Raw genomic sequence first — 21,634 nt, 5'->3', positions numbered from 1 at the left:
GAACATGCGGAAGGAGGAAAGGTCTCGGCGCCGCGTCGCAATAATGGAGAGCGTCATCGAGTACAAGCCCTTTCCGTCCTCCCGCTGCTCCCATGGCGTGTCCAGATCTGCCAAGGCCTCCGTCAGCCAAGCCGGCCGCGTTGCGTCGGTCCAGGGCTGAGGGTTGCAGATCCGGTCCCAGCCCTCTGTGAAGCTGGTGACAGGCGCGCTCCACGCTGCGTTCCAGCCGAGGGCGGGCACTGCGAGCTCGACGGAGAAGACGTACGCGGACAGGCTCGGGAAGCTGGGCGGCGGCTCTGGTGAAACAGCGGCAAGTTGCTTTCGGTAAATCGACTTGAAAGATAGTGACGTTGGCACGAGCTCCAGCAAGCTCTTGAGGCAAGGGAACCTCGCGAACGCGAACTCCCGCCACATTTCGTCGCCGGCTGCGATGATCGGTGCTCGAAGCTGTTGGCTCGTCTGCGCCATGGCGCACAGCACTGACGCGCCGCCGCGGCGGGCGATGTGCGCGAGCAGATCTGCTTCGAGGTCGAGGAGGGCGACCATGGCGCTTCGTTTGGCAGTTGAGCTCAGAGCTGTACACGGAGCGAGGGTCTGTACCTGGGTACCGAGGCGTACAGGAACGATCAAACCAAGATCACCATCGTCCTGAAGGAGACAATGCTCTCTCGAGGTTCTCGAGGTGGATATCCTTTGGCCGCGTTGGGTAGCGAGGATTGGTGTAACCCGAGCCACGGAGGCGTGTTTTCTGACGGCCGACCGTCAGTGCACGGAGTTGCCCCTTCTTTCTCCGACTGCCCCGGCTAGTTCCCGAGGTCGTCGGTCTCGGGAACCGTACCCGTACTACTCAAAAGTACAATATACTTTCTCACAGCACTAGCGAGGTGTTATTCGGGTGGGGATCCATCAGTGGTAACCGGCTTTAGTCACAGATCCAAGCTCAGACGCCACACCAACACCACAAACACGCTCACTTCGCCGCTGCTGTAGATGGGCCCCCGGGGGCCCATACTACGTCGAAGTACGGACCCGATCTCGGCACTCACGGCGGCTGCCACGCGCCCGCGCGCGGCGCGGGCCGCACCGCCCATGCCCCCGGGTCACCGACCCCGCCTCTCGGCCCTCTCGGCCCTCAGGAGCGTGCGGGAGACCGGCGAGGGGCGCGCCGCGCGCCGCCTGCAGAGCCGCCAGAGGCATTGTCGCCTCCGCTGGCGGGGTTCCCGCGCGCCCGCCCGCGCCCGCGCCCGCCCACGCCGCGCCTGCGGGCTCCGGATGCGCCGCCCTCCTTCTCCTTCTTCTCGATGGCAGTCCGCACGTGCTTGTCGACGGGTCGGCGGCGTGGTCGAGGGGAAGGTCGCCGACGGCCGCAACTCCGCCGCCGTCGCTCCGCCGGCTCTGACCGAGTATCGGGCGTTGAGGGCGGCGGCGCAAGCGGATCTGGCGCATCCATCGCCACGAGCCTCGCGACCGCGGTCGTGGCACACCTGGCGGCGGCTCTCGGGGCCGTCTCTACGGCGCTCGACGCCGTGTGAGGTCGCCAGCGGCCGCAACTCCGCCGCCGTCGCTCCGCCGGCTCTGACCGAGTATCGGGCGTTGAGGGCGGCGGCGCAAAGTGGGTCTGGTGCGCCACACGGCCACAACCCTTGCCACCGCCCTTGCCGCCGCCCTTGCCACCCTTTGCCGCCTTGCCTACGCCGCGGGCGGCGGTGAGAGCGGCCTGCTGGGCTAGCATGTTGTCCTTGCTGGGGACGGGCACGTGGAACGCACGTTATATGTTCGAACGGCCTCCGGGATTCAAACAAAAAATAGTCCAGGCCCTCTCGCAACCCCTCCGACCCCCTGGGACCCGTGGGCGTCGAAGAGGCGCTCTCGGGGGGCCGTTCTGAGTTCATACTACCTCGAAGTACAGTATACTGCGCGTCAAAGCACCGGCCCTGAGTCCGTCGTCGGGTGTGAACCCTTCGCCGCCCAGGACCTAGCGCGGGTGGGTGGGGGCTCGCTGCAGGGAAGGGCTGTGTAAGAAGCCGATCCCCGTAGTCCGCTCCGCTCCTCCCCATCGGGCCGCATGAGCGGCCACGCCTCGCAGATTCGTTTTCGCGCCTGGGTCAGGCGCGCGGGGCATCCCCCGGGTCGCTCGACCAGCGATCCGAAGAGTGGCCGCTATGCGAAGGAAAGAGTGGGGCCCTCGACGCCTCAGTCCGGCCCTCCGAGGGGGGAAGGGAATTGCGGGGTCCCCACGGGCGCCTCAGCGTGACGACTCGACTTGGCCGCGACGCGCTCGGGAGCCGTGCGCCCGCGCTCGAGTCGTGGTTTGTCACCACGTTGGGCAAGTTTTGCGAGTTCATCGAGGAGTACAAGCGTCAGTATGGCGGCGACCTGCTTGACGGAGACGACGAGCAGTGTGAGGACGTGCCAGACGCGAGGTGTATCGTCGCCACGCTCGAGCAAATGAACTCCGAGCACGCGGAAGCCGCCAGGTCTATGTTTGCCGCGGCGTGCGCATGACGCATGACTCTACCATGCGCATGACTCTACCTGGGCCCTCTGAGAGTGTGGCGGCTGCGCCCAAGGCGAACCGAAAGTCTGAATAAACGAAAGATTAACTTACCTCTGTAGGGCGCACAGGCCGTGTTGCGCGTCGACGTCAACTTTCGCAGGACATGCTGGCCACCATCGTTGTTCGTGCTCTCTCATCGTGGCCGTCGCGGTGATCGGTGTCTTGTCTCGTCACGCTCGTGTGCTGAAAAATGTGAAAAAAGGTGTGGGGGGGGGGGGGTTGACGTTTGTGATTGTGTGGTCTGTGGAGATTGCGGCGGCGGGGGGGGGGGGAGGGGCAGGTTGCTTACCCACGTGCGCACTGGGCCTCAGTGCCTCAGTAAACCCACGAGAGACCGACGCGACCAAATACCAACGGTCGCCTCTCGCGCCGCCCCGTTGCACAGAGATGACCCCCCTACGACAGCGCCTCTCGAGCCGCGGCCGCCAAGCCCCTCACGGTGTGCATGGCTCGCTCCACCCGCCACGCGTCGTCCGCCTTGACCGGCTTCGCGCCGCGCACAGCCGTCCGTAGCGAGTCGCGCCGCACGGGGGTCTGTCCGTAGAGCCCGCCATCCGGCGCTCCACCGCTGTTGCCGCCGCCGACAGACACCGACGACGCCGAGCTCCTGGCGCGCTTTGCGGCAGGCTGCAGTGCAACAGCGCCGCCACCGCCCTGTCCATCGCCCTCCTCCTCGCTGGCGCTCCAGATGCCGGCGCCACTGTCGCTCTCCACCTCTCCCGCCCCTCCGCCACCGAGCGATCCGTCCCCGCCCGCGCCCGTGCCGTCCCCTCCCGCGCCGAGGACGCCGCCAAAGGCGCGGCCACCCTCGACTGCGAAGGCCCCGTCGGCGGCGGAGAAGGCGGCGTCCTCCTCGTCCTCGTCCTCGAGGTCCGCCCCGTCCTCGTCCATCGCCACGTCGGTGCCGCTCTCGTTGCCGTCGCCGTTCGACGCCTCCCCGCCCCCGTCGAGCGCGTCGAAGAGAGCGCCTCCGTCGTCGTCGTCCTCCGCAGCTCCGGGCGCGCTCTTCGATGGCACCGTGGGCGAGAAGGAAGAGGGCTTGGGCGGCAGGCTGCTGCGAGCGGCGCCGCTCTCGCCGCCGCCACCGCCACCATCGCCCGCGTCCTCGCCGCCGCCACCACCGGCGACAATCCCGCCGCTGGCAGGGTCGGCGCTGCCATCACCGGCGGCGGCAGCGGAATCGGCGGCGACGTCAACGTGCGTTTCGCGACTGCCAGCTTGCTCGGCGAACTTGAGCGAGAACTCAATCTTGCCAGAGGTGCCTGCGTCCCAGCCGACGATCTTGGTGTCGTCTGACACTTGCCGCAGGGCGTAGTAGGCCTCCTTGGAGGCGCGCCTTGCGATCTTGAGCTTCTCGGGCGCGAGGTCGCGCGGGTCCGAAGACACGAGCTCGGCCGCCGTCAGCGTGCGCTTTAGCACCATCTTCCGCAGCTCGTCGTTCTTGCCAATGTTGACCAAGAGCGAGCGCGCCTTGGATGCGTAGTCCTTGGGCGCGCGCGCTGTCGCCGCGGCGAGCGCGCGCTCCACCTCCGCGGCCACAACGGGCGCGTGCGACACGAGTGACGGGTCCGTTAGGTGCTGCCGGAGCGAGCTGGTGAGCTTCTCGGTGAAGCGGTCGCGGGCCGTGGGCGTGAGCGCCGCGCCAGTGCCGGGCGAGGCCGCGCCAGATGCCGCTGGCGGGAGATTCGCCGGCACCTTGACCGGGGGCGGCAGGTATTCAGCATCAGCATCCGACATCTTCCCTGTGTGGACGAGGGCAGTTGCAGCGCGTGCGAGCCACCACTAGAATGCGGCCGCCATCGAGCCTCCGAAATGTTTTTTCTCCTTTTCCTCCCGGGGGGGGGTACCCGGGTACACCCTTGACCCGCTGGCTTGGGTGCTCTTAAAGGCCGGTGTATCGCGCGCCTTGCGGGGCCGGGGGGGGCGGGGGGCGCGGCGTGTAAATTATTTTCTTGCGACGTTTGCGCGCTTTGGCCTTTGGCCTTTGCGTTTGGCGGAGCTATAAGCCCTGTGTAGCTGTAGGTGGGTGTATGGGCTTCCAGTACAAGCTCAAGCAGTATCGGCTAGATCGGACGGCCTTCCGCTTCCCGAAAACGTGCGCTTTTGGACTATGTGTGGCCTCTTGCTCTTCGGTCAAGCACGCGACTGAGCCTGGGGGGAGGACCGCGCAGAGAGAGTTGGAAATGGTTTTTCATGTGTGCACCGCCCATGAGACCGCATGACGTACTCTCTCACTTCCCGCCCACTTCCAGCAGCACGCTCTCGCTTCGACCTTCGTCACACACGTCATCTAACCGACCCTGTCGCGGCGGCCGCCCTCGCAGCCTCCATCACGGCGCAAAAGTCGGCGTCGCCCAAGCTGGGCACCGCCGCGTCGGCCGCGGCGAACAGGCCGGTGGCCGAGGCCGAGACGGGAAGGTCGGACGCCTCTGCGAGATTCAGCGCGAATCGCATGTCCTTCAGGGCGTGCTTGAGCGGGAACGCGGTCGGGTACTCCCGCTTTGCCATCATTGGTCCTGCGCGCACACGACACGTCGCACGGGCGTGAGAGAGCCCGGCGGACGGGGCCTCTTCCCTGCCAAGGCCGGGGGGGTCCCTCACCCTTGAGCGCGACCATCGGGGAGGCCATCGCGCCGCCGTCGAGGACCGCCTGCCACGCGAACGCGGCGCACGAGAGCTCAGCGTGTGGCCAGAGTGCTGTGCACGCCGAGGCGTGCGGGTGGGGCGCTCGGAGAGGCTGTCGCCTGCACGTCCTCCGAGCTCAGCCCAAGCGCCGACGCGAGCGCTAGCCCTTCGGCGAGGGCGGCGAGCTGCGTTCCCATGACAAGGTTCACGACCAGCTTCATCTTCGAGGCCGCGCCGACCGTCGTGCCGCAAAATACGGTAAACTTGCCCATTGCCGCCAGCTCCGCCTCTGCCGACCGAAAGGTCTCCTCGTCGCCCGCGCACATGAAGATGAGGGCGCCGTTGGCTGCTGGCGCCTTGCTTCCGCTGACGGGCGCCTCGACGAAGGAGCCGCCGCGTTCGTGCACCCGCTCGGCGAGCGCTGCCATGTCCTCGGGACGCAGCGTTGCACAGTCGATCAGCGCTTTCCCGTCAGAGACGCCCTCGAGTACGCCTCCTCGCATTGAGTAAACCTCCTCACAGGCATCTGGCGTGGAGAGCATCAGGTACGTGCGCGAGCACGCCTCGACCACGGCTGCAGGCGACTCGGCGACGGTGACAGCGCCAGGGTGCTCGGAAGCGAGCGCCGATGCCGCGGTGGCGCCTCGCGTCCACACGTGAAGCGGCTGGCCGCTACTCGCCAGCCGCCGCGCCATGCCTTGGCCCATGATGCCAAGACCGATGAAGCCCACCGGCTCAGCTGGCCGGAGGGCGAGGCAGAACAAGATCGCGTGCATGTGCACGCAAAATCGGCAAGCCGCCCGCCTCCCACCTGGGTTGCGAGTCTTCGTCTGCCTGGCGGACCGTGCCGGCGGCGGGGCGAGGCGGTGCTCCTCGAGAAAGAAAAAGGTGAAAATCCACGAAGTGCAAAAGTGCCTGGAGTCCAAAAAGCCGCAAAAAGCCAGCGAGCCTCCCGTTACGCGATTGCTCGCGAAGCGCAGCATGATGCGTGGCCAGCGCGGGAGCAGGTCGGCGCCGACGCTGCCAGAACTAAGACGAGACCGCGACCGACGGCGGGCCGTGCTGGCGAGCATCCGCGCTGCTGACGACGTGCTCGAGACTGACCTTCAGAGCGACGAGATTCTCGCATGCTTTGAGGAGGCGCTCGGCGAACGGCAGCCAGAGATGGGAACGGATGCTGCAGCAGGGCGAGAGGCGAACGCCGAGCGAGAGTGCGGAGGCCGCACCGCGACTGGAGGCTGCAGAAACCGCTTCGCTCGCGCGGGAGACGGCGCGTTTAGCCGCGAACGGGGCCATGCCAGACGTGTCGCCTGCGGCTGGGACGCCAGCCGAGACGGGTGCGGAGGCGGCGCCCGCGGTGGCGGCGCCCGAAAACGGGCGCTGGGAGCCTATTCACGGGAATTTTTCGCTTCGCTGCACGGCCCCGCAATAGGTAGGTAGGTGGGGCACGGAGCCTGGCGGTTGGCGCCCGCAATAGGTAGGTAGGTAGGGCGTTTTGGCGCGACTCAGTGGGAACAGACCCCCTTCTGGCTAGCGTAGGAGCCGGAACCCTGGCTGGGGTTTCGGGCTCCTCGGGTACCCTGTGGTAGGTTGCGTGGCTCGAAACCACGGCCGTCATCGGTGAGCAACGGCGGCATCCCGGAGGGATTCGACGACATGCGTCATGACTGATGTCGCGCCCGAAGAAGCTGCCTTATTCCGACTGCCTTAGACCGTCGCAACAGAGCTGCGGTTCGCGTTCAACCGGTTTCGCTCTGACCACCTCTGAGACTTCCTCTGAGAGCTCTGTGTGCTGACGACAAGAGATACGGAGCAGAGTGGGATCTCATTAGGATCGTTGTGGCAGCAGAAAGTAACGCCAAACGCGCAGAAGAGTTCGACGTTCGAAGGCCCAGCCTCGATTGAGGCGAACTCCTGAGGTTTCGGCCTTACTCGCAACCCGAACCCCTCTGGACACCAATACCGACGTCACACTGTTCTCATCCATCCCGTCCCCAGACCCCAGCGCCACCAGGGCTGCCACCGGGACCGGGCCCACCGGGGCCTTGCCACTCCGCCCCGTGGGGCCGCGACGTTGCCACTCCGGGAGACGGCGCCTGCGAGCCACTGGAACCCGGGTCCGGCGTCCTTGGACGAAAGTCCATGCCTCCAAACCCCGAGAACAGCGACTCGGCCAGCTCGCCGTGGGGCGAGAGCGGCGAGAGCGGCGCGTCGAACGAGTCCTCGGGAAGGGCCGTCTCCTGCGTGTCGGCCTCGTTGACGACTTCGTGATAGAGGCGCATCCGCGACCCGTGCCGGCTCATGGGCATGCTGCCGCTGCCGGCCTCGGCCGTGGCGGCCGCGCGAGGAACACTGCCCGGCTCGGTGGCCAGCGGCGCCCCCGCAGGCGGCGGCCGCTGCGGGGTTGAGAGGGGCGTGCGGTCGCGAGAGATCGAGCCGACGGAGGAGCGGTCGCCGTGGGGCGAAGGCAGCGTCGAGTCGAAGGGCAGGTCGAAGTCGCCGAGGGCGGAGCCGTCGCAGCTCGACGGCTCGCGGGTCGCGCCGCCGCCCCACGCGACGGGCATGGAGAGCAGGGACTGGTGCGAGCCTGATGAATCAAGTAATCTCGGGTAATCTCGGGTGACTCGGGTCATCAATTCGTTACTCACCGAGGGGGCTGGTGCGAGCCGGAGCAAGCGCCGCCCTCGCCGAGCAACGGTTGCCTCATCGGCGCGAGCAGCGACGCGAGCGAGAGCGCGCTGCCGCCGACGTTGACAGGCGCGAGCGATGCGGCATCCTGCTGAGAGTCGAGCTGGGCGAAGAGTCCGCGCCGCCGAGCCACGCGCGGAGGCATGGGCCGCGCGTCGCGCGCCTCGAGCAGCGATGCGTCGCTGAGCGACCAGCCGGCCGGCAGGGGGGAGGCGCGCCGGCGGCGCAACCCAAAAGAGAGGAGAGCGAACGCCGCGAGCAGCGGCGGCGCAAACGCGCCCCACCAGCCCGCGGTGGCGAGGAGGGAGACCACACCGCTCGAGGAGGAGGGCGTGTCGCAGCACGCGCCGCCGAAGCCCGCCGCGCATTCGCACTCGCCCGCATTCTGGCCCGCGCCGCACTCGTACCGCCCGTCGGTGCAGAGCCTACGTGCTGAACACGCCAACCTCGGGGCGGGAGGACGGTGGTGTGCCGTGTATTCAGAGCACCGCGTGGATGCACGGGCTCCGAATACAGCAGCGACAGCGGAGTACGTGTCCTCTCAAGCGCTGTTTGGAAGACCAGAATGCATCTTCCGCTTCTAGCGTGCAGGGCTGGAGCACGTCCCCCACATCTCCCCATATCTCCCCCGACCTCGCTTCTAGCGTGCACTGGAGCACGTCGCCCGAGAAGAGCTCATACGAGGCGCCGCGCAGCGTATTCTGCTCCACGACGTAGAGCTTGCCGAGCGCGGCGCTCACCGCGACGCCGCGCGGGTTGGAGAGCGAGCTCGCGACGCGCTGTGGCGCCGCCCAGCAGCCGGCGTCGCCGCACGTCTCGCCGAGCAGGGCGGCGCGCGGGCGCAGCGCGTTGACCGCTCCTTGCTCGAAGCCGTACTCACCTACGTTGCACGCCGGGGGGCGAGTGGCCGGCGCGCCGCGTGTGCGTGCGCGGCGCTCCTCGAAGCCGCGCGGACTCGTCGGATAGAGGGAGACCACGAGAAGAGAGTCCACCTCGACGGCAGCCTCCGCCGCGGCGCCGCCGCCCGCCTCAGCGCCGCCGCCCGCCTCGGCGCCGCCGCCCGCCTCGGCGCCGCGGCGTTCCTCGGCGGTCGCCGCAGCGCCGCCGCCGCGCCGCGCGCGACGCAGCACCACCGGGGGGCCCCGTGCGAGCAGGGAGGGGCTGCTCTGCGTCATCGCAGCCATGGAGGAGGAGGAGGAGGAGGAGGAGGAGCGGTTGCCGCTCCCCCACGCCTCTGGCGCCTCGAGCCTCGCCCGCCGCGCCGGGTCGCCACCGGGAGGGTCCCGCTCGGGCGCGCCCCCCTCCGACGCCGCCCCTTCCGGGGGCGGGGCCGGCGGCAGGACAGGCGCGGGGGAGGGCGAATCGGCGGCGGCGGAGGCGGGGGCGGCGGCGGTGGCCGTGGCGGTGGCGGGTGCCCAAATCGTTTGCAGAGAGCCGTCCCGCCGCTCGCAGCAGATGGAGCCGCCCCGGCCAGTCAGCTGGTCCGAGCCGGTGACGAGGCAGAGGGTCTTGCCGTGCGCCGTTCGCACCTCCGCGAGCCCCGCCTTGCCAGTCGCGTTCGAGGCGGCCGAGGCGAGTGCACTCGGGCCGGCGCACGCTGTGGCGTTGCAGCCGTCGTAGCGGAGGAGCGGGCCGGAGCCAGAGGTGGCGACGAGGACCGAGCCGTCCGAGCGGGGCAGCAGCGCCGTCGGCGGCCAGAAGGGCGACGGCGTCGAACTCAGCAGCGTCTGGCTCCCGTCCTCGGGGCTGACTCGGTACAGGGCCATCGACTCGCTGCCCCACGAAATCGGCCGCTGGTAGAGGAGGATGAGCAGCGTGCCGCGGGACTCCTCGTGCGCGCCCAGGACAGTGGGCGCGAACTGTCCGTAGTCCCGGTACGGCAGCTGCGAGATGTACCGCAGCCGCTGGCCAAAGGGCGGTGCGTAGAGCACAAAGGTGATGCGGCGGCGTGAGTCGTAGCCGGTGAGGTAGAGGCCGTTCTGCGGACCGAGCAGCACGTCGTGGACGCCGTCCGGGAGGTTCTCGTAGAACACATAGGACGACATCCCCTGCGCGCGGGCCGCCCTTCCTTTACCGCCTTGCCAGGCTGCCGCGAGCTACACCGACTCGAAGCCGACCATCCCGAAGCCTCTCGCCCCAAAAAGAGAAGAAGAAAACCCGCCTCTTCTCCAAGTGCTCCACGCGGTGCTCCGCTAGTCTGTCAGTCAGTCAGTCTTACACACCTCCAAGCATGGAGGACGGGCCCACACGCACACACACGCTGCACACGATTGGCTCGGGAGCCGACACGAGGCACACTGTCACCGGCAGCCTTAGCACCGGGTCCGGACTGCTGGACACACAGCACGCAGCTCACAGGACAGCTCACGAGGTGGCGCTACATAATGGGGTTCTCAGGGACTGACACGGGAGAAGAAGGTGGAGCACAGGGACGGGGACACAGAACTCACGAACTGATATCCCACCCCGCGCCGGGGGCGGTGGCGCGCGCGAGGCCGGGGTATATTTGGACCCGCAGTCTAGCAGGCGCCAGGCCACAGACCCGCCGGCAGAGCCTTGAGCCGCATCCGTCCGCGATCCGCGCCGGCTCTCAGAAGAGATTCGGCGCGGTGCTGACCGCGCCATCGGAGTGGACCATCGAGTACTCGATGGCTGTCCAGGAGAAGCGGTGCAGCTGCGGCATATTGTCGCAGTGCGGCATATTGTCGCAGTGCGGCTGCGGCACTCCTGCTGCAGCGCGCGCGCGCGGTGGTGGTGAGGAGAGTGCGAGCCCTTGAGCTGCTGGGTCAGTCCATCGCCGGCGCATGCGCCGGCCTTGAGGTGGTTCCCACAGCAAGCTGGCCCAGGGGCTGTGGCCCTACGCAAGGCGCGCAGGGAATTGCCGATCGTGCCGGTGTCCAGCCGGCCCCCAGCCGGCCCCGCTCGGGGAGTTGAAGGCGGCCGCCGGTGGTGACGGGGGCTCTCCGGAGAGGCCGCAACGCACCACGCGAGTGGCGGCCGCCACTCCGACGCGGCGCCGGTGGCGCTGCGCACCACCACCAAAAGTGCCCGCCCAAGCCACGGGTAGTCTGTCGCGACTACAAACCCCGAGGAGGCACACAGACTCAGACACACAGTCCACCTGTGAGAGCTTCTCTTCACCTGTGTGATGCACGACCTGCGAGCGGGGCGGGGTGCGCACTGTGCCTTTGTGTTCGTGCGTCGCCCATCCCAACATAACAACTTCTCTGTCTCTCCCAGGACGAGGTGGCGGACTGCGCGGGGTCTGTTTCTTCTGCCCGCGTTGCTCATCTCGACGCTCTACCCCCCTCACGTCTCCCATGGACACCCTCTTGGACAAGCAGCCGGAGCCCAACACGCGCTCCGTCAGCGCCTCCTCCGCCCGCGGGTCCGTCTGGGCCCTGCCTCCGCCCACCACGCCGCTCGGCCGCGCGCGGCGGCAGCTGAACCTCCTCCTGAACGAGCCGTCCTCGTCGACCGCCGCGTGGGTGGTCTCGTGGGTGGTGGTGATCGCTATCGTCGTGTCGACCACCACCTTCGTCGTCTCCTCCACGGAGTGGTCGCGCAGCAGCGACTGGTACCCCGCCTTTGCTGCCGACGCAGAGTACACTGTCGTCGCAATCTTCACACTCGAGTACCTGCTGCGCCTGCTCGTCCACGAGAAGGGGTCGCGGCTCACCTTCCTCGTCGAGCCGATGAACCTGATCGACCTCGCCGCCATCCTCCCCTTCTACCTCGAGCTCTACCTCTCCTCACACGGCGGCGCGAGCGGCGCAGGAGGCGTCCTGCGAGTCATGCGAGTCGTGCGGCTGATGCGGCTGCTTCGCCACTCGACCGAGCTGCAGCTCTTCGCCAAGGCGATCTCGAAGAGCGCCGAGGGGCTCAAGATGCTCGTCGTCCTCGTCTCGGTCGCCGTGCTCATCTTTTCGGCGCTGCTCTGGTACGCAGAGCGCGGCGTCTTGGTGAACGGGGCGTTCGTCCGCTCCGACGGCTCCGTGTCGCCCTTCCCCTCCATCCCCTCCACCTTCTGGTGGGCCGTCGTGACGATGACCACCGTCGGGTACGGCGATACCTTCCCGGTGGAGGCGGGGGGCAAGGTTGTGGCCACCGTTGCAATGTTCGCAGGCGCCGCCGCGCGCCCCGCCGCCCGCCGCCCGCCGCCCGCCCGGGAGCGACGGGTCGGGCCCTCGTCGCACAGGTGTCCTGACGCTTGCGATGCCAATCACCATCATCGGTACCAACTTTTCCGAGGTGTAGCCGAGATCTAGCCCAGATCTAGCCTCGATGCGGCCCAGATGCGGCCCACATATGGCGGAGGTACAGGTATAGCCGGGTTGTACCCAAAGTGCACAGTCAGACGTAGTCGGGAGATAGCCGATCGCCGTTACCGCCCCTCCCTCCGGAGGTGTACGACGAGTACAAGCGCAAGCAGGCGGCCAAGAAGGCGGTCAGCGACGCGATGCTGCTGCACAACACGTTTGGCGCCGGCGCGACGCTGCGCGAGCTCGTCGCGCTGTGCGAGGAGGAGGAGGAGGCGGTGAATCAGCTCTTCGGACGCGCACTCGCCACGCTCGACGCCAGCGACTCGGAGGGCGCAGACGTGGCGCGCGCGCAGCTCGAGTCGTACCAGGCGATGGCGCAGCTCGGCATGACTGGCCTCTCCAAGCTGATGACGAGCAACACCTATTTGCGCGCCGCGAGCGGCGAGTGACAATGGCGCGGGCGGTGGCGCGCGTTGCGCCGGCGGCGTGGCGCCGTTGCCATCCCCACAAGGATAGCAGACACTGGAGAGATAAAATCATCGGCGGGAGCCTCTTCAGGCGCGGGATACGGCATGGCGAGGCGGTCGGAAAATAGTTATAGTTTATAGAGAGAGCGCGGACGGGATCAGCTCGATCGTGGCCTTGAGAACTTAAAAAATCACGCCTTGTGAGCGCGTGGGTGAATGTGAATGAGGACTGCAGGCCCCAACGCACTCCAGAGTGTCTGTAGTCTCTGAGCTGTCCGCGCTGTCTCCAGAGAAGTGTCTCCAGTGTGCACACACGATAACACCCTCCCTGCCTCTCCACTCGCTTGCTTTTTTTGTTTTCGCTCCAGTCCTGCGGATCTTCACACTCCAAGGGGCTGCTGCCTCTCTCTCCAGACTCCACTCTCGTCTCTCGAGACTCTCCCCGCCTCGCTGACCCCGGTGGGGCTCTGACGGCACTCACGCTTTTGCAAGTTGCCCCCTCGAGCAGCGCAGCCAAGATGGGAGAACGTTGTCACACCTCACGTGACTCGTATTAAGTTGGACTGTTCGTCTCGCGCGTCCTCTGTGGTGCCCAGCGTCCTCCTCCCAGTCCTGTTACTTCTGGCGGCGCAGGCTCGTCCACCGCTGCTCAAACATCTCTTTCCACCGACCCGTCTCCACTTGCGACTCCAAGTAGCTGCCGATCATCTTGACGCTGGACTCCACGCCGTTCTCCGATCGGACGAGTTCCCCGATCCTCTTCGCGGTCTCCACCATTTCGGTGGAGTTGCACTTCTTGATTGCGCCCAGGAGCTCCTTGGGAGTGACGCGCCCCAGCGCGCTGGTGCCTCTGCCGCAGCCGATCCGGGACACCCACCTCGCGTGAACGTGCTGATCAAAGGCGACCGGAGTGATGATGGTAGGGCGGCCCGCGCGCACAGCGGCGACCATGGTGCCGGCGCCCCCATGGTGGACCGTCAGCTTGCAGCGACGGAAGAGCCACTCGTGGGGGCACGCCGCGGCGGGCGGCACAAAGAAGACATTCGCGTCGACGTACGCCTTCAGATTCGCGAAGTCCGCCTTACTGCGGTCCAGCGCATCTACGCTCAGCTTCGCCCAACCGCCGAGCACGACACCGCGCGCATTTGCCAGCCAGATGGCACGGCAGGCGAGCTCGGTCATGAAGGTGGCGGAGCGACACACCATCGAGCCCCAGCCGATGTAGATGGGCGGCTCCGCCTTGGCCTCCACAAAGGCGCGAAGGTCCTCGGCTGGCTCGACGGCGTCCTCCTTGACGGTGAGTGGGCCTGGTTGCTGAATCATGTCGTCCCAGTCGCTCGGCCGCGGGAAGAGGTGCGACGAGACGAACAGCAAGACGGGACAGGGAGGCCGGTACCACATCTCGACGAGCTGCTTTCTGGTCGCGGCCGGCTTCAGGTCGAGCGCCTTCTCCACCCACCACGCCTGCGGATGGTCTACGCTCCAACGCGCACCCCCGAGAGTGATCAGAGAGTGGCCGATGCCGTTGAGGCATCGAAGGCGGGCGAGGAAGCCCAGCCTCGTCGTCGACAAAAGCCATTCCAACATGACGGGGAAATACTGGCGAGACGGGTGCGCCGGCTGCAGGTAGGTGAGGATGTGAGGAATTCCGAGCTTCTCGGTCAAGCAGCACGCCACCGTCGACACGGTTGCGGTCGAGATCAGAAGCGTCGGGCAAAAGGCCACGACCGCCTCCCTGACGGAGTGCAGCTCGTCAAACTCAGCCTCCCAGTTGTGCAGCTCTTCGATTGCCTTCTTGAGCTTGAGGAGCTTGCCTATTACCGCACAGCTCCGACTAAGACTGCGAGCATACCGGCCGCAATCAGCGCCCGAGGCGGTAGACGCGTGCCTGCCCAGAGGTTCTTGGCGACGGCCTCGTTCCGCAGCATTGCGCCCAGTTCAAATGGGATGGCGTGAGTCTTCTTGACGCCCCAATGCTCGGCCACCTGACGCATGCACTCGGACGATGGGGACCCCCGATGGGGGAGGCCTAGCTGGGATGGCCGTTCTTACGGCGGGCATCTACACCGTCTGACCGACACACAGTCCGCGTACAGGATTAGCATCACGTCGTAGCCGGCCTCCTGCAGTGCAACGCACAACGCTACATAGGGCTGTACGTCGCCACGGGACCCAAATGCCCAAATAGCAATGCGGTGGTTGGCAGGATCAAAGGCGGGCCCAGCTTTGATGTCGGGCGCAATACGGACTGCTCGGCCGGGAGAGCACAGCGGCGACCGCTCGCTTGTCTCGGGCTCAGGCTCAGGATGTACCGAATCCGAGCATCGGGCAGGGGCCGAGTACGATCTGCGCGGCTCGCCGCCTGAACAGACAGATTGGAGGGAAGTAACTGGTGCAAATTTTGAGCTGGCTAGCTCCTTGGCGGGCGCAGGTGACCTTTGTGCGTCCTGCCCTCTTGGACGGACATGCTGCGGCGGGATTGCCTGCTGAGGCCGACCACAGAGCTCCTGAGCGCCTCGACGCCCATGGCCCCGACCGAGCTCCGCTTTGCCCTGGTGGGATCGATAACCGCTTGCATGGCTACACCGACAGCTCCCGAGTCGCGCAGACACGCAGTGGCCAATCGAACCGAGGCGCGTGCGGAAGTTCTGACGGCCGGCCGTTTCGGGTTACCGGATTCCTTCCCGCCTTCTTGTGACCGCCTGTGTGTGACCGTCTCATCAACGGCTCTTGCCACCCATGCAACCGCCTGGTGTCCAGTAATAGAGGGCAACTGGTCAGAGTGTCCTTCACCTCATACACATATAGAGCTGCAGGTCCGTGTGACGGTGTGGACGGCGTCGATGGACGGCGTGGGGCGGGAGACAGTACTGAGTACAAACAAACAGTATCCGGCGACAGCTGCGCGCTGTGCTCTCGCTCTGGGAGGGTCATGAATAGTCGACAAAGGCAAAGGCATGAGTAGTCAACAAAGTTCAGGCCCGGGGAGCGCGTGGGTGTCATAATCAACGGGTGCGCCCGAGGAGGCGTCACCGTTTGTGGTTTGAGATAGGTCGTTGGCGGTGCTAGCGTCCGCGTCACACATTCGCCGCTTCTGGTGTGCCGCCCTGCTTGATCTTGGCCACCACCGAGTTCGATGGCTCTTTAGGGAGGCGCTTCTTCTTGTAGTAAACGTAGCCACCGCCGAGGGCAGCCATGACGGCCACCCCAGCCGCGGCCGCTGCAATGGCGACCACAGGGGAGCCGCCGCTGCCGCTAGCGGTTGGCTTCGGGTCTTCTTCGACCTCAACCACGACGGCAGTTTCGACGGACGCCCCCACCCCAGCAAGGATAGGTCCCATCTGCTCCTCGAACGCATCCTGGCCAGCGGCCCCGGAGTACTGTTCGAGGTTGCTCTGAGCCGAGCTGACTTCCGATTGCGTGACCACCGGGAACGTGGCAATCACGGCCACGTTTGCGCAAGTGCCCATAGAGCAAGGTGCAGAATAGACGCCGATCGTCGAATCGAGCGGCACGAAGGCAAAGCCGGCCAGTTCGGCGAGCTTCTCGAGGATGTTCCTCTTGGTGGCCTCGTCGTAGAAGTCGTACAGATCGCCGCGGGTTGCGGTGAATGAAGCGACGACCCGGAATGAGCCTGGCTCTTCTGACTGTGGCGACGGCGACACGGCGGGTGGCGGCGACGGGGGCGGCGGCGACGGCAAGGTAGAAGGCGGCGGCGACGATGGCGACGCGGAAGGTGGTGGCAGCGACGGTGACGCGGAAGGTGGTGGCGGCGACGGTGATGCCGAAGATGTTAGCGTCAGATCGTTGTTCGTCCAGCCGTCGCAGTACATCGACCAGGTCGCCGTGCCGAGCGGGGGCGAGGAGGAGTCGGCAGAAGAGATGCTAGCCCAGTAGATGCGGCTCCCGTCGCCATCGAGGTCGCTCGCTGCGGTTGTGCTCGGTGCATCATTGTCCACGATCCAGCGGGCTGTCGATCCGTCACCGTCGGGGTCGGGGTCCCAGTAGATGTAGTACAAGGACGAAGAATCGCGATAGTACGGCGCTCCTGAGGCGGTGTAGCCGACTGCGTTGTACTCCACGTTGGCAAGGAGAGAACTGCATCCCCCCGTGACAACAAAAGGCGGAGGGGGCGGCGGTGGAGGGGGAGGTGATGGAGATGGCGCTGAGAGTGTTAGGTCTAGCTGTGCCCAGGAGCCGTAGCACCACACCGGCCAGGTGTTCGTGCCGAGCGGGGGCGACGAGGAGTCGGCAGAGATGCGATGGGCCCAGTAGTTGCAGCTCCTGTCGCCATCGAGGTCGCTCGATGCGGTGGTGCTCGGTGCATCGTTGTCCACGATCCAACGAGCAGATCCCGATCCGTCGCCGTAGCAGTCGGGGTCCCAGTAGATGTAGAATACGGACGATGGGTGACGATAGTACGGAGCGCCCGATGCAGTGAACCCGGCGGCGTAATACTCCACGTCATCGAGATCGGGGACGCAATCTCCGCCACCGGCGACCACGAGAGGAGGCGGAAGCGGAGACGGGAGCGGCGGAGACGGCGGCCGGAGCGTGTGGAATCGACAGAGGCACTTGTCGTCCGTGGAGCAATCGCCCGTCTGTGTGCCGGGGTTGAAGTACAAATCATCGCCGAACCACTCATCTTCAAACCAGCAGCCCGGGGGGTCGTCCGAAGCAGAGCCCTCTTGGACCGTTGGGGTGACGTCGGCATCGGAATAGCCGTTTAGAAAGGGGCGAAGCTCATGAGCCGCCTGTGCGCATTCGAACGCGCTCGTGATGCGCGCGCGCCCTGGGACATCATTGCAAGTCCCGCTCGTCACGAGCACGTAGCTCTCCAAGACGGAGCACTTGACAGAAACGCCGGCGCTGGTCACGAAGTTGTCGGAATCCCAGTACGCCCAGGTGGAAGCCTGCTGCGGGCACTGTAGCTTGTTGTCGAGGGAAATGATGCCAGCTGATGCCTTTAAGTAGTCAGAGCCGATGCGCCAATCGGTGAATTCGGGCCAGTAGTAAAGGTAGTTGGAACCCGACCCCTGTTTGTACACTGGCATGCCGCCCTGCGACAACCCGGGCACGATGGTGTAAACGTCCTCCCGGCTGCCCTGGTTGCTGGAAGCAGCGCCAGAGAGGCTGACAATCAGCGAGCTGCAACACGTTTCCGAGCAGCCGTAAATGTCGCGGATCTGGCGCGCGTCGGTCAGGGAAAAGCCACCGGTCGACCGCCCAATGCGAGCATCGGAGGTTTTGGTCGAGATCGCGTTTTTCGACGGGTCGATTGCAAAGCCCCCGATCGCCGGGTAGTGCATGATGCTGTTGTAGTCATAGGGCAGATGGGTGGAGTAATCTTCGTCGATCGTGTACTGATGATGCTGGTCGGATACAATGTTGTCGTAGTGAATGATCACATACGCGTCGCGGTCGGGACGCTTGTGCGTGTGCCCGAGACCCAGAGCGTGCCCAATCTCGTGGACGATGTCACCCAAACGGGTATCATCATTGCACCACCCCATGTTGAGCTTGATCCCCTCGCCGTCCCAGGGCGAATTCACGTGGCAGCTGTCGTCATCGTACCGGCCGACCGTAATCGCCGAATGATCGCATGCATACGTGCGCACGAAAGTGAGACAGAAGCCGAGTTGATTGATCTCTACTTCGGCACGATTGACCGCCTTCTCAAAGGCGCTCCTGCGGGTTGAATCGGCACTCCCGTCGAAGCAGTAGTAGACCTCACCTCCTTTGTGTACGATGGCGTTGGAGTGGATGTCAGAGTATGGCTCCACCAGACGATTCAGGCGCCTGCCGGAGCCGAAGTGTTCGCCGTCCTGCTTGTGGTGAGCAACACCGAGCTCGTCATCGATCTCGTCATCCGTGAGCCAGAGGCCGCTGTCAATCAGCTCGGCTGTGGACATACGATCCACGACTGCCGTCATCATCTCGAGCCGGCTCGGCGGGGAGTCGACAGAGGCGGAGATGTTGAGGCGCGTGTACTCATCGGCAAAGCGCTCAAGGATCTGGGACCCCTCGGAAGAGCCGCGTGCGTCGCCAGCTAGACACGCGAGGACGAGATAGAGGCGCAACATGAGCTGTTCGAAAGGAACCTTCGCGCGTCGGGCAACCAGTTCTTTGCACCTGTGAGGCGAAGCGTCGGCGTCAGGCGATGCGAGGTTCTGGTGAGCATGCTCAGAGAGAGAAGTATGAATGGGCCAGAGTTGATCATCCCAGTACGAGAGCTGCGTAGCGCATGGGGGAGTCGCGGGGCGGCCGGGCTTGCGTACCTGAAACGCTCAAGCAGCTCGTGTGTGAGGCGAGCCGCGGCGAAGACCAACCAACTCGAAGGAGAGCTGTCGGCGTGACAATCCATCGCGCCTTGTTGTTCTTTTTGTTTTTTTGTCAGTTCACGTAAACGCACAACCCCGGGCCCGAAATCGCACAGAGTCACGCAACACGGGGTCCCAGGGATTGTCAGTTCACGCCCTTCTCGTGCCTTTCGCGCGATTAGGATTCCTACCCAAACGCGTCCAGGGAGGGCGAAAACAATTTCGTTGCGTGCCACACAGTTTTCTGACTCTTCTATACGCCGCCAGATCACAGTCTCAGTTTCGGGGACTGCACTCGGCACTCGCGCTGTCGCGGTCGCGATCGCGACGTCCCGACATGTGAGACCGGAGGGGGTTCCTCCGACTCATGCGAGAGCCCCCTGCCACTCTCACTCGCAGATCCGCCGGCGCCGCGCGTGGTTTGTTTGGGGGCAGTTGGAGTGTTGGGAGAAATTCTCCGGCACGCCGGCGCTGTGAGCGACGAGAGTACGATAGGTCTATAGAGGCACTTGAAGGGCGTGCGCGCTAGATGCCGAGCTCACGCAGCCGAGAGCGCGGCCGCGATCGCGAGCGCAGCCCGCCGCAGCGGCACGGTCGCCGAGACAGGCGCAGCCGCAGCCGCAGCCGCAACGAGCGGAGCCGCAGCCGAAGCAGCAGCAGGCGTGCCCGGGACCGGCGGCGCTGGCGCCGCAGCCGGAGCCGCAGCCGCAGCCGCAGCGGGGAGCGCAGGCGCAGCCGGAGCGGCAGCAGGCGCAGGCCTCCAGAGCTGCCACGGTCGCGATTCTCTGCGGCGCCGCCCCCCTCCGGCAGCGCCACGGCGCCGTCGCGCTTCTCTTCAGCGCCGCCGCAAACTGCCGCACTCGACGAGCCGCCGCCACCACCGCTTCCTACGCCGCCGCAGCTGCTGCAGCGGCAGCCGCCGCCGCCCTTGCCTGTTTCCGTGGCGCCGGCGGCGGCCGCAGCCAGCGGTGGCGAGATGCGGGCGACGGTGTATCAGCGGTGGCAGGACGTGGAGGGCGGGCTCGGTGGCCTGGCGGCGCGCTTTGCGAGCGGGTCCGTGGCTGCCGCCCTCGCGGCGCGCGACAGCGACTGGGAGGCACTGGCGGGCGAGGAGGACCGGCGGCTGGCGGCGGGCGGCGGGACGGACCAGGCGCTGCGGCAGTCGTTCGACGACACGGGCGTGAGCCAGGCCTCGCTCGAGCGGCCGCTGCCCGCGTGGAACAGAGGGCACCTGCTCCTTCTCAAGCTCGGGTGGGAGGTACACACAGCCGCCACCGCCGCCACCGCCGCCACAGCCACCACACTGTCGCCACAGCAGCCACCACACCACCCGCGCCGCCGCCCCCGCCGCCGCCACTCCACCACCGCCGCCACCCTTCCGCCGCCCCCGCCGCAGAGCGGCAAGGGACTCGGCCGAAAGTCTGACGGCCGCCTCGAGCCGGTGGCGCTGCGCGCGCAGTACTTTGGGGCTACGTCGGGGTGACACCCCCCCCCCCCCCGGGGCTCGCCCGTGGGCCGGGCTGCCCGCTCTCACCCCCGTGAGCCCGGCAGGCTGGGCAAAGAGAGCGAGTACGCGGCGCAGGCGCGGCAGGCGACCGAGACGCGCAAGGCGAGCCTCCCAACCATGCATCATGCGATCACACGCAGCCGGCGGCATCCCTCCCGCGAATCAACGCACCCGGCGGTCTCCCCATCGCATCCACGCGCTTGGGGCTGGTATTGATCGCCCTCCACGCTCTGGCCACGCACGGAGCTGCATGCGCCGCCTCAGAGCCCGCGTCCTCACGCCCCAAGGCGAGCATGAGCGAGCGGATCCTTGCCGAGAGCGACGGCGAGGCGGCGGCGCGAATCGCAGAGAACGAGCGGCAGGGCGCCATCAAGGCGGCGCGCGAGGCGGAGGTCTCGTGCTTCTACTGCGAGGTGTGCGACAAGCAGTACCACAAGGTGAACGTCGCGACAGCGCGTAGACCACCTCCCCCGGGGGACCGCTCTCCTCTCCTCGGCTCGTGTGACCCTCGGAAAGCCGTGCCCAAAGGTGACGGAGTGGGAGAACCACCTCTCCTCGTACGACCACCACCACAAGAAGCGTTTCAAGGAGATGCGCGAGGCGGACAAGGCCCTTCGCGCGAGGGCCAAGGACACAAAGCCAAAGAAGCGCAGGGAGAAGGAGGACCCGGCGATGGCTGCCGCCGCCGCCGCCGCCGCCGCCGCCGCTGCCGCCGCTGCCGCCGCCGCCGCCGCCGCCTCGAACGACGTCCCCGCTGCGCCCGGCCCCGTCGCGCCCGCCGTGCCCGCCGTGCCCGCCGCTGACGGCGCCTCTCTCGCCGCCGCGAGCGCTGTGCCGCCGCCCGCGCCAGCGCCAGCGAAGGTGGCAAGGCTGCCGGTGAGAGGAGGAGCTTCACCGCTGTCGCCTGAGGTGGCGAGCGCCCTGCACCGTAGGCGAGGATGAGCTTGGGGCTGAGCATGGGGATGGCGAGGGGCGGCGGCCGCGGCGGATTCGCGGGGCGCGGCCGTGGCCCCGGCAGACTGGCACTGGGTGCAACCGCCGGGTTCACGATGGACGACGACGACGAGACCGATCGGGGGAAGTCCTGAAATATAACCACCGAAGCGCGACTAAGCTTTTGGTGTTTGTTCTCTTTCAAAAAAAGACACGATATGCCATGTCCGCCTTGCTTTGTTTCCTAACATCGAAGGCAAACTCAAAAAAAGAAA

General features: G+C 66.5%; 6 protein-coding genes across 6 annotated transcripts; 2 read left to right on the top strand and 4 right to left on the bottom strand.

The window, feature by feature from the left end:
• Positions 1-4,843: 4,843 nt before the first annotated feature.
• EMIHUDRAFT_64961 (hypothetical protein) lies at positions 4,844-5,958 on the bottom strand (the record flags this gene model as incomplete). Its single annotated transcript, XM_005776400.1, has 3 exons — positions 4,844-5,073; positions 5,159-5,207; positions 5,308-5,958. 3 exons carry the CDS (start codon positions 5,956-5,958, stop codon positions 4,844-4,846), a joined length of 930 nt encoding a protein of 309 aa, XP_005776457.1.
• A 1,203-nt stretch (positions 5,959-7,161) lies between these two features.
• Positions 7,162-7,746, bottom strand: EMIHUDRAFT_207071 (hypothetical protein; the record flags this gene model as incomplete). The annotated part of the gene is made up of 1 exon (XM_005776399.1): positions 7,162-7,746. One exon carries the CDS (start codon positions 7,744-7,746, stop codon positions 7,162-7,164), a length of 585 nt encoding a protein of 194 aa, XP_005776456.1.
• Positions 7,747-7,826: 80 nt separating this feature from the next.
• On the bottom strand, positions 7,827-9,915 carry EMIHUDRAFT_207070 (hypothetical protein; the record flags this gene model as incomplete). Its single annotated transcript, XM_005776398.1, has 3 exons — positions 7,827-8,295; positions 8,504-8,685; positions 9,400-9,915. 3 exons carry the CDS (start codon positions 9,913-9,915, stop codon positions 7,827-7,829), a joined length of 1,167 nt encoding a protein of 388 aa, XP_005776455.1.
• A 1,275-nt stretch (positions 9,916-11,190) lies between these two features.
• EMIHUDRAFT_101229 (hypothetical protein) lies at positions 11,191-12,581 on the top strand (the record flags this gene model as incomplete). The annotated part of the gene is made up of 2 exons (XM_005776397.1): positions 11,191-11,967; positions 12,276-12,581. The coding sequence occupies 2 exons, from the start codon at positions 11,191-11,193 to the stop codon at positions 12,579-12,581; spliced, it is 1,083 nt and encodes a 360-aa protein (XP_005776454.1).
• A 708-nt stretch (positions 12,582-13,289) lies between these two features.
• Positions 13,290-13,946, bottom strand: EMIHUDRAFT_54107 (hypothetical protein; the record flags this gene model as incomplete). Its single annotated transcript, XM_005776396.1, has 1 exon — positions 13,290-13,946. A coding segment is annotated over one exon (657 nt), but the record flags the coding sequence as incomplete, so codon positions are not given.
• Positions 13,947-19,895: 5,949 nt separating this feature from the next.
• Positions 19,896-21,514, top strand: EMIHUDRAFT_101227 (hypothetical protein; the record flags this gene model as incomplete). The annotated part of the gene is made up of 5 exons (XM_005776395.1): positions 19,896-20,177; positions 20,316-20,360; positions 20,714-20,863; positions 20,955-21,302; positions 21,359-21,514. The coding sequence occupies 5 exons, from the start codon at positions 19,896-19,898 to the stop codon at positions 21,512-21,514; spliced, it is 981 nt and encodes a 326-aa protein (XP_005776452.1).
• Between the last annotated feature and the right edge of the window lie 120 nt (positions 21,515-21,634).

This window comes from Emiliania huxleyi, assembly GCF_000372725.1.
Source record: "Emiliania huxleyi CCMP1516 unplaced genomic scaffold EMIHUscaffold_28, whole genome shotgun sequence".
NCBI classification, from domain to species: domain Eukaryota; phylum Haptophyta; order Isochrysidales; family Noelaerhabdaceae; genus Emiliania; species Emiliania huxleyi.
This window is presented reverse-complemented; position numbering and strand designations above follow the sequence as displayed.